The sequence below is a fragment of the Myotis nattereri genome (genome assembly GCF_964212035.1).
Source record: "Myotis nattereri genome assembly, chromosome: 11".
In the NCBI taxonomy this organism is placed as follows: Eukaryota; Metazoa; Chordata; class Mammalia; order Chiroptera; family Vespertilionidae; genus Myotis; species Myotis nattereri.
Window position 1 is genome coordinate 71,030,166 of NC_138086.1, and position 12,091 is coordinate 71,042,256.

At 41.2% G+C, this 12,091-nt stretch overlaps 1 protein-coding gene across 1 annotated transcript; it reads right to left on the bottom strand.

The window, feature by feature from the left end:
* Positions 1-815: 815 nt before the first annotated feature.
* Positions 816-7,653, bottom strand: CCDC71L (coiled-coil domain containing 71 like; the record flags this gene model as incomplete). Its single annotated transcript, XM_081102177.1, has 1 exon — positions 816-7,653. The coding sequence occupies one exon, from the start codon at positions 7,651-7,653 to the stop codon at positions 6,958-6,960; it is 696 nt and encodes a 231-aa protein (XP_080958303.1). The 3' UTR covers positions 816-6,957.
* Between the last annotated feature and the right edge of the window lie 4,438 nt (positions 7,654-12,091).

A 12,091-nucleotide genomic window follows, 5' to 3' on the forward strand; every position in this document is an offset into this window, starting at 1 on the left:
ATGTATCCATATTAATGCAAGGTATTAATAATTGGAGGCTGGGGGATCATGGGGTATTCTGTACTTTCTGTGCAATTTGTCTCTAAACCTAAAACTGCCCTTAAAATTGTTCACTAAAAGTATAAATACAAAATATCTCACTTATAAAAAGTGTTGCCACCAGGAAAGGGGTGTTTGTTGGTGAGGTAGGGATATTTTTATTATTATTACAGTAAGTTCTTCTTTTTTTTAATCTATTGCTTAAAGTATTACAAAGGGTATTACATATGTGTCCATTTTATCCCCCCGCCCTAGACAGTCCCCTAGCCTCCCCTATCCCCCAGTGTCTTATGTCCATTGGTTATGCTTATATGCATGCATACAAGTCCTTTAGTTGATCTCTTACCCCCCTACCTCCTGCCCCCCAACCCTCCCCGGCCTTCCCGCTGCAGTTTGACAATCTGTTTGAGGCAGCTCTGCCTCTGTATCTATTATTGTTCAAAAGTTTATAATGGTCTCTATTATCCATGAATGAGTGAGATCATGCGGTATTTTTCCTTCATTGACTGGCTTATTTCACTTAGCATAATGCTCTCCAGTTCCATCCATGACGTTGCAAATGTTAAGAGTTCCTTCCTTTTTAGAGCAGCATAGTATTCCATCGTGTAGATGTACCACAGTTTTCTAATCCATTCATCTACTGATGGGCACTTAGGCTGTTTCCAGATCTTAGCTATGGTGAATTTACAGTAAGTTCTTATATGCTATTTAAGATGTGTGTGGGTGGGGGGAGGTTACACCATGTGTATACATTACTTGGTTTAAATGTCTTTAATTTTTATAAAAGTCTGTTTACATATCAGGATGGCTAAAATGAAAAAGACCAAAGATACCACCTGTTGGCAAGGATGTAAAATATCCAGAACTCTCACACACGGCCCTAAAAGCTCATGTAAATTGGTATAACCACTGGGGAAATCTACCAAAGCTGATCATTTGAATAACATGTGACCAAGCAAATTCACTCCTAGGTAAATGCCACCCCAGCCCTCCCACCAAAATTTCACCAAAGGGCATGTATTCTAATGTTATTAACATTTTAATCACAGTTGCTCTAAATTGGAATATACCTAAATACCCATCATGAGTTGCAGAAACACTGTAGAATATTTACACAATGGAATTCTATACACCAGTGAGAATAAACAATTTACAACTACATGCACTTACATAAATCTCACAAACATAATTTTGAGTGAATAAATTAGGCACATGATACATAATTCTATGTATATAAAATCCAAAAACAGGCAAAAGTTACCCACGCTGTAAGAAGTCAGGATAACTGTTATCTTGGAGGGGAGATGGTGACTGGAAGGGGTATAAGGGGTCCTTAGGGCACTGGTAATGCTCTGATGTTGTTTTTTAACCTGCGTGTTGGTTCCATGAGAATATTGAACTTAGGAAATTTTATGAAGCTGTGTTAATAATTCTTTTAATATATTAATTTTTAATATGCTTCAATAATATTTTAACCTAGACTTTAGAACCCTAAGTCACACCCTTTTTTCTATGTTCTAATAAACATTTAAAGAACATGTACTTAAAAAATCCTAAAGTGTATGTATATATATGTGTGTGTGTGTATATATATATATTTACACACACACACACATACACTTTACAGTTAATTTCAATACTTGGAAGAATCTCAATGCAACATTTCTATGAATAGTTTCAGAAGCAAAAGAAGTCTAGTTTTGTGTTCAGTAGAATATTTATTCAAACAATTGTGTTTGAAGTTGTGATCGTTACCTTTCATGTGGGCCCTGTATATGTTTATAATGTTATAGGTGAAGGTTTGGGGTGACATGTATCAAAACAAATGAATGCGGACAGTGAGAAGTTATTGTTCTTGTGAAATCTGAAATCAGGCAGTTTTCAGCTTCCTACTACTGGGTAACTTCCATCTAAGAACATTCCTTTGTGTCACCTTCAGATACTACAGAACTCTGGCTTGCTCATCAAGGCAGACTATGCTCTGTTATTCTTTGTGTCATGTGGAACTAGAGCTGAATTAAAAGCTTTAGAGCCTAAATCTAAAAATCAGTATCAGTGCTTCAACTAGGATCTTTTTGCTTTTAGTAATTTTTGTTGCTTCAAACGTAACTATTGTACTCATTTGTTTCCTTTAACATAGGACGTACAAACCTCACACAAATTTAATTCCGATTTAGTCCTGCACATGTAGAGTAACATGGCACTTAAGCAATCCGTATGAATTTACTCCAAGTGAAAACTTCGTGTGGAAATTTAGCAAGTTCTTAGGTCAGTAACTTTAATCAATTACTTTTATAAATTCTCAGATAGTTTAAAACACATAAGCAGCTCATTTTAAACATCTTTTAAAGGTATCAGGGTGATAAAAGAAGACCCCAAATTTTTAAGACTGCCTAAAAACCTCCCAATACTGAAAACTGTCTAATAAGTCAACTTAATCCAACCTCCTGCTGTATATTTGTCAGCAGGCTAAAAAAAAAAAATAGATTTATCTTTAATTCAACCACAAATTAGCTTCTCTTGTCTTTTAGCTATCCCAGACAGACCACACTCTGTTCTCAGGATGCTAAACTCCCAAAGGACCACTCTCGGCATCTATACTTATTCTCAGCACCCATGACTCCAATTCATAGCATTTATTAGTTCCTATGTGGCCACCATTAATATGCATTTTTATCCTTTCAGTAATCCATTCTTTTACTCACCACATTGGTCTCCAGGAAGCAACGGCACAGAAAGTTTATGTAATTTATCTAAGAGTTCTAACGCAAACGAAAAAGACTTTATTCTATCCCAGGCACTGTGATTCACAGCTGTTACATTATGCCGACTCCATTTTTGATGCAACTCAGGTACAAAGACAAAATCAGGCCACACAGAGCTGTGAATCCTGCCCCTGCTAATATTCCACTTCTACCTTCTAGACCAGCCGTGGGCAAACTACGGCCTGCTGGCCGGATCCGGCCCATTTGAAATGAATAGAACTATTGAAAAAAAAGACCGTACCCTTTTATGTAATGATGTTTACTTTGAATTTATATTAGTTCACACAAACACTCCATCCATGCTTTTGTTCCGGCCCTCCGGTCCAGTTTAAGAACCCATTGTGGCCCTCGAGTCAAAAAGTTTGCCCACCCCTGTTCTAGACTGTAATGAAAAGTCTAGCTCTATTCTTATTCTGTGAAACAACCCTTACTGATGCTCCTCATATGGAACATTCTTTTCTTTCAGAATTTGGAAGAATGTGAGCTTTAGAATTTCTACCACTACCAAGGGGGACTTGGAGTCAGGACTCAAAACTAAATTGTGATGCATTTTTTAAGTCTTTATCACTGACAAACTGGGTAATGGCTTGGGCTTCAGCATGAGGCACTGTCCTGGAGACTCACTAGGTCAGTAGGGAACTGATGTAACATAGATTCCCAAGATAGCACAAAACACGTATCTCAAAACCTCCAGGAGTTTGAAGTTCACAAAAAAGTCAAAGTTTATCCTATAGCATATTAAAATGCTTTCCAATTCACATGTAAACATAAAATCCCATTTCAAAAACTTTTAACATCATTAGAAAACACAGACATTGTGTATTCTCTAAAATTTATTTACAGTTAATAAATTAAAAAGCAAAGTACAACCAGATTGTAAATCTTACTCATATGCACATCAAACTGTCCAAAAAAAATTCACTTCCATTACAAATAATTGCCTTATAATGCACTTAAGACATAACAGTCCATCAAGAAATATTTTACACACAGATAAAATATTATGAATATATGTCCATTAAAAAACACAATTTAAAGGGTGCTGTGGCAACCCTTAAAACAACAAAAAACTTTGAGTTCAAAATTGCTCAGTTTTTTGTATTCAAATATTTTTAATTTTTTTTATTTTTTTATTAAAGAGTTTTCAGATTTGCACATAGCAAATCAATAGGTGTCAGCCACTGGCTTAAGTTACACTTGCCCAATAGGGTACTCAAACTTGGACAAAATAAATACACACCCCAACGACACTTTGCACTATCAACAACGAAGCTTGCCCTCAACAATCATAACATAAAAATAAGTTGCTGGTTGACAGGAAGGATAAAAAATGACATCGGGAATTTCAAAAGGTTATTTGAGGTGCCAGTCACCACGTTTAGGCACTCAAGAGTTAAAAATTCATTGGAAGCATAGCAAGGTGATACACTTCCTTCTGGCTTCCCCTCTCTACTTGTGCCATTTGAGATATGAGAAGGTAAAAGAATGAATAACGATCACAGGATTTCTTACAAAAACTATCTACAAGCTAAGCTACAGACTCACTTTAGAGGACAGTAAACGGTTGCCTCACCATAAAGGCCACCATGCCAAGTTCATTTTCACATTCTGCCCCAAAGTACCCATAAAATACTTCCACTTTCCTATTAATATGCTAATCAACTATATTAGTTGTTTCTTCACATTTTAGAAGTTGTAACATATGCTCAACTTGGCAAAAATAATGATTTACATCATTTTTACAAACTAGAAATGGCATGAATTTTTCAGTCAATCCGATAAAAAACATTGTATTCAGGAAGGGCAATTAGATCCAAACTGAAGTCAGACTGCCCAGGTAATCCAAAGAAGCATTTATGTGAGTTCAAGTGTACTAAAGCAACAAGGCATGAGAGAAAAAAATATTAAGCATCTCAGTTACAATAAATGCATGGTGTCCGTGAATATGTTTTCAGTTTTGTGCCGAGGAAAGTTATCCTCCCAGCTAAGTCTGATTTCAAAATCCTCTGGGAAACTATCTAGATAAGCTGTATGCTGAAATTACATTCTAATATGGCCATTAGATTTCTTAATTATTATAAAACTATATACAAAGTGAAGTGGTACAAATACAAAATGTTTCCCCTCAGGTGCTAGTTAGCCTAAGTTAATAGAGGGGGGAGAGGGGAACGGATGAGGAGAAACCCTATATAAGTGAAATATAATTGGCAGTGGAAGCTAATAACCAGAAGAATATAGATAAGCTTCCTATCACACAAATATAAGTTAACACTCTCCATCTTCCAATTATTCACTTTTATTTATTCATGTGAGTGTTTGTAACAATGCATTACTGTTGACTAGTGAATAAAAGAATATGATGCTTTACTGGGAAAGTGGTATAAAGTCATATATATGTGTATATATAAAATATTCTTTTTAACAAAAACACTGAAATTAAAGTCACAAAGCTCCTACAATGGACTATTAAGCTTGGGGAAAAAAATCATTTCAGAAAGCTATGCCATTTAAATTCTAAGAACACAAGAGTCAAAATTGCAGCTCATTATTCTCCTAAGAAGCTACCAAGCAGAGATAGACCTTAATATTGAGTATTACATATGTCAAGTTCCAGCCCAGGACAGATCGCTCCGTGGCAGAATACCCAAATTTGAAATGATAGTGGTACAAAAACTCTACTTGACCCTTTAGACATTACAGTAAAATCTGGCTGTGGCACCACTGGCTAAAAACCATTAAGTCTTGCTGCCACCAATGACCAAAGGCACTTGAATAATCTAAAGTAACACTGGGCCATGTGGTATAAACACTACGTATTATTAAAGTGTAAAAGCAGGGTCACCACTCTGTGGCTTGCTTGTGGTCTTCAGCTATCAAAGACCCATAACTGCACACATGAACTTAAAGGGAAACAAGATAAAAAAGGAAACTGGTGGAGCAAAAAAGTCAACTAACACGTTTATAAAAGTGGTGATAATAGTCTGGACACGTCTTTTTATCCAACAACAAAAAGAAAGAACATGAGAGCTATTTTGCCCCAAGTAACTTCAACCAGTTACTTATACCAAGAAATGCCCCCTCTCTTCTAGACCATGTATAATTCTGAGGATTCTAATGAGTATTCTGTTTATCGTTTTAACCACAAAAGGTATGATTCATTTCTCCGATTGGACTCCCATTTCAAAATATATTGCCCTCGAAATATTCCTGGACTTGTATGTTGGACCAGTACAAGGCCAAATCATTTCTAATTGGATTCCATCCATTTCTTTAACCAACACGTGTTTTGTTTTTTATAATGCATCCCTTTTTTTTTTTTTAAATCACAAGCCATATGGTTTCAGTGCACTTTAATTTTTATTCAATTTTTAACAAGTTAACTTTCCCTAAACAAAACTTTTGAGTTTCTACCATTTTCTTTAGAAGCTCAGTAAATATAAACTTTGTCAATAGAAAAATCTTTAGAAACACCTTAAAATAACCAACACAGTTGCATTTTGCATCTCTTTGCGTGCCATCAAAGCCGTACAAATCCTTGCACGATGAGGAGTCCGTCACAAGCTGGTGTCGCTTGGAAAACATCCTTGGTCAGAGCGCTGGAATCCAGTCCACACCGGGAACCGAGCGGGAGTCGGAATACCCTGAGCACGAGAGAGTGCACCACCACGAAACACGGCGACCGGTCGTCCGGAGAGAGGGGTGGCAGGCCAAACGGAAAGGGGGGGGGGAGGTATCGAGGAGGAGGAGGGGTGTCAAAAGCAAGTGGGTTCTGACTTATGACACGAGCGCGGAACCAAATTCCTTTGGAAAAAGAATGACTTCTTCGGAGGGCTTCCAGACCGGTGAGGTAGAGTCCGAAGGGGAGGAGGGGCTGCCCCGCGGTCCCGGGGACGTCCCCGTCGGGGGGAGAAGGAAGGGGGGCCCTTCGGAGGGTCCGGCGGCCTCCTCCCCCCGCAGACCGGGCGCCGAGGGGCGGCGGAGGGCGCACAGCCCGGGGTCCCAGACGGCGGCGCTGCGTCCAGGGCGCACCTCCGGCGGCTGCTTCGCCCGTAAAGTGCACAAGGGGCCCGAGTCCGGCCGCATCTGTAAACACTCGACTGACACCTGTTCGTCCCTCCCGGCGGGGCTCCGTCCGGGGGCGGGCGGCTGCCGCTCACGCCCGAGGCACCGGGAAGCGGCGGAGCCTCACCACGGGCTCCAGGTTCACGCGCAGGACCTGGCGCGCCCGGCGCCGCACGGCCGCCAGGCTGCGCTCGCCCCACACGTCGCCGCCGACGCGGATGGTGGGGAAGCTGGTCAGCGTCGGGGTGGCCGCCCTCCAGATCTCCTCCAGGGTGCGGCCGCCGAAGCAGGCGCCGAGGGGCCCGGGCTCCGCGGCGCGGGTCTCCCCGGGCGCCGGCGGGGGCGGCGGGGGCGGCGGCGGCTTCTTCCTCCTGCGGGCGGCGGCCGCCCGGACTCCGCGGCGCCTCCTCCGGGCCGCCCTCCGGGCCGCGCGGCCCCGCGCCGGCCTGCGCGCCGGGGGCGCTGGGGGGTCGGGCACCAGGGCCCGGCAGGAGGCGTAGCCGTAGACGTCCTTGCTGCGCAGGATGTGCGGGGAGAACTGGTGCTTGAGGCTGCACAGGAAGCCCCAGAGCTCCGCGTCCGAGCTCATGAACTCCGTGCTGCGGGGCATGAACAGCTTGAAGGCTTCGCCCAGCGCCTTGGTGGTGTCGGCCAGCGACAGCTGCGAGCGCGAGTGCACCACCTTCTCCTCCTGCGCCGCCAGCCCGGCCCCGGCCCTCCCGCCGCCGCCCCGGAAGGCCGAGGCCGGGGCCGCCGGGGGCCGCCGCCTCTTCCCGGAGCGCCGCATCGGAGGCCGCTCGGGGCCGCCCGCGCCCGCCGGGCCCCGCCGCCGCCTCCCCCCGCGCCCGGCCGGCTCCGCGGCGGCGGCCGCTGAAGGCGCCTACCGCCCGGCGCGCCTGTCGCTACTTTTCTCGCCTCGGCCGCCGCCCCTCCCCCTCCGAGGGCGGAGGACGCGGGCGATCCCGCCGCCGGTGCAAGATGGCGGCCGGCGCCCACCCCTGGGCTTTGTCATTGGACGGCGCCTCGCCGCCCGGCTTCTCTTTCTTCTCCTCTCCCGCTTCCTTTCACCCTCTGCCTTTCTTTAAAGGCGCCCGCCGCCGGCCCCGCCCACCGCGGCCTCGGCTCCGCCCATTGGGTGCTCTCCGAAGAGGGGCGGGGCCAGTGGGGTAGAGGCCAGTTCCGGGAAGATGGTGCTGGGGTGGCTGGCGGTGGTGGGCCTGGAGCCCGAGGCCTCTGTTGGGTGGGGACTGGGCGGGGAGCCATGGGCGGGGGGAGGGTGGCCGTCAGCTCCCCCTTGGGGTGGGGGGGCATCTCAGGGTGCGTGGGTCTCCCTCCATGTGGAGATGGAGCTGGGGGCTCTACGGGTCGGCTGTGGCTCGCATCACAGGGAGCTTTAGGTCGAAATCAAGAAGGAATAGGCCTTTCCCAATACCCCCTGAACCCTCAACGGCCTCTTCGGGCAACTTCATCCAACTCTTCCCTCTGCGCCCCAATCCCTTCCAAGCGACCCCTGGGCATCCAGAGCCACTCAGGGAAGAGCGGGGGGCGTCCGTGAGATGACCGACCCCCTTCTAGACGGTGGACCATCTTCATAGAGAAGATACTCCTGTCATACTAAATAGTTGCTCAAGTTGATCCAAGATCAATGACAATGAAATTGTTTGGAACAGGATAATGTTATAATTTACATTTATATTGTAATTTTCTCTTGAATGCCCTTAAAATTTTTAAGATTAAAAATAATCCAATACCCAGAATTTTGAGGTAGGCATGAAAATTTCACCTTTCGTGAGCATCTTAGTTTGCAGTAGAGAGCTGAGAAAGCACAGAAGATTTTGTGATTTGCATCTCGTTGCTAATGGATCCTTCAAATATTTTAGCTGAGAGATGCCTAGTTCAATCTCTTTATGTCACAGATGAGGAAATTGGGACCCTTAGAGGTTCGTTAATACACCTTGCTGATAGGCCTGGGACTGTAGGTCTTTAGATTCCTAATCTAATGACCTATATAGATTTTAGAGGATTTTTTCTAGTTGTGCTGTCCGGACTCTAAAAGGTTCAACAGAAAATTATGCATACATGGAATAACCAAGGGACAGAGCTGTACCCTTATTTCTACTTCCACATTACCCAGAATTAAACTGTTTTTGTGTGTCTTATGTTGGACTTACTGATAACATGTTGTTTGAACCAGATAATACTTTGTTGGTTAGTTTCAGTAATAAAAGCAAAACTTCCTACAAGAAAACAGTTCTCTTCCTACCAAAATCATGGTAACCTTATGAAGAGAAAATCATTTTCCTAGAAAAGCACACGCTGTTCTCAGAACAAGGTTAGAGAGCAATTACCAGCTTCCTAAATCCTCATGTAAAAATGAGATCATAACTGTTGTCATCATAGTTCTTGGTGAGCCTGGGAACACAGAGTGATATAAAATTTGAATAACTTCCATTGGAATGCCCCTACATACTGACATAGAAAAATCTCACATTTTAAGCCAGTGGAACTTTTAGGGGACTTCATAATGGAAGAAAGGGGTGAAAGAAGGATTTATGTACTCCTGGTTTCTCATATTGTTTTCCTCTCTCATGTTAATAATATTATAAGTACTTAGGGTCTTTTGCCTCATAAATATATACCAGGAATCCTCACAAACTTACAGAATTGATTTCAATTAAGAGGATGAATCTTTTTCAACATGATTTTTATTTTCATAAAACAAGATCTCAACAAATGGCTGAGTATTTAATAGTTCATTTTTATAAATACATACTCATTTAATTTACTTAAAACCAAACAATATTTTTATGAAATATTTTTAGTATCATGTTAAAGTGCTTAAATTATTATATACTTTTAAATTTGGTATTTGACCTCTCTATTTCTCTATGTTTTTTTTTTAATTTCTTAATTTCTACATTTTTTCTTTAACTTCTACTTTGCTTGCCTCAGTCTTAAAAAATGGCTCCTCACCTATTCTCCGAAGCAAGTAAAATTTACACAGAATAATGATATGTTTCTTCTTGTTTCTGGGACTTTCCTGAGACACTATAAAGTTTATGGAAGTTGACAAATTAAATTTTTGTTCTTGAAGAATAATAGTTTAAATCCTCAGTTTATTCCTTTACTTCTCAAGGGAAATGATGCTTTCTTTTTCTGATAAATGATGGGTAATAAAAATAAAAAAATCTAGCTATGTATATTTCTGAATTTGTGTAAAAATGAATCCAAGCAGAATAAGTGATTGGAGAAATTAAAAATAAAATATATCTTTTAGCTATCCAGAACCTTTAAGATCCCACTTCTATGAAAATAATTTACTTCTTGGAAAGTGGCCAAAAATAAAAATAAAAAGTATATGTGAGTGATTGTATCAACTCTGGAATCAAATAGATCTTTACAGCAAATATCCTTGAGCACTTTTTAAAATCTTTCTGAGTCTCAGTTTTCTCACCTATGAAATGGGCAGATAACTTCTACTTCAAAAGATTGTTTTGAGGATTGTATGAGATAGCATCAGTAAAACATTTACTACAGTATTTTGATCACAGTAAGCATCCAATAAATAATGACTATTCTTATTTGTCTTATCTAATTATGAGGATTTTATTTAGTTTAGCCAACATATTTCTATAGTACAGTGCAAGATTTAAAAAATAGTAATAAATTGATAAGGAGAAAATGAAAATGTTTAAGTAACAGAACAGAAGGCAGGAAAAAAATAAAGAAACGAAAAATACAGAACAGACAGAAAACAAAATAAAATGAGAGAATAAATCTATCAACATAACACTGCATACTAATGCTTATTGATCAGATCAGAAATTTCCCAGATGGTAAGTGAATGAACAACTGACCAGACTTGAAATTAGCAAGACCTGAATTAACCAAAATTCTTTGTTCTTCTGGTCTACTTAAAAGATTTTCCTTATGTTTAATCAAAATCTATTTCCATTTTGTCTTTTATTCATTGTCTGTCTTCTAGAACTTCATAAAACCATTGTAAAAACTGTTTTAGATAGATCTTCAAAGTAAGCAGCTTCATCCTGTTAACTCAAATTTAAAGCCTAATAAAAACCGTAAATTTTTTCCCACAGGAACTTTTCCCAAATTATGTATGCCTTGCACTTACTGTACATGGGAGATTTTACATTTATCTTTATTAAACTTCATCATTTTAGTTTCAGTCCAACATTCCTATCTATTGTGATACTTTTGAATCTGGATTCTGTCATGTCTGATTTTAATCCTTTCAGTAAATTAAGCAAGCATCCTTCCACCTTAAACCAAGTCATCAGCGCCACAACCAGTTAGCACAGACTTAATGACAAAGACCTATGTCACTCTACTGAATACTTGTACATGCTGATACACATCCACTTTTGGGGTATGGTTCATCCATTAGCCTCAAGCCTGGCTTATCATCAAACTCACACTTTCTTATTCAGGAAGATATTATAAAAAACTTTGTCACATTTTTGTTGCTATCAAAATATACTGTTGACCTGGCTGGGTGGCTTGGTTGGAGTGTCATCCCATACACCAAAATGTTGCAGGTTCAATTCCCTATCAGAGCACATACCTAGGTTGCTGATTTGATTCCACGTTGGGGCACGTATGGGAAGCAAATGATCAGTGTTTATCTCTCTCCCTCTAAACATAACCTCAGGTGAAGATTAAAAATATATATACTGTCTGTAGGCCTTTCCCTAACCTACTGAACCTGGTATCCTTATCAAAAAAGAAATGAAGCCATCACATAATTTTTAAAATAAGTTTACACTGTTTGATCTCAATTGGAGACCCCACTCATCCTATCCTCCTTAATAATTTGGAGCTCAAGTGCAGTTACATATAAAAATAAGCAGTTTGAGACCAATTGTATCAAATAAGAATATTAATATATATGCCTAATCTGAAGCAAAATTTCCTGCCAAACTTCACCACAATGTATTCCTAAAATGTCTATTCACTCAGTCATTCAAATAATTTATTGAGAGTCTACTATATACCAAGCTGAGTGAGGGGGAATAAACAGTGTGCAGAACTGTAACAGGAATCTGCCACATGATCCTCATAGGCTTGTATTATTAGTTTCTTACTTCTGCTGTCACAAATCATCACAAACTTGGTCGCTTAAAGCAACACAAATGTAGTACCCTACAGTTCTGGAGGTCTGCAGTTTGACACTGGACTTACTAGGCTAAAATCGAGTTGTCAGCAGG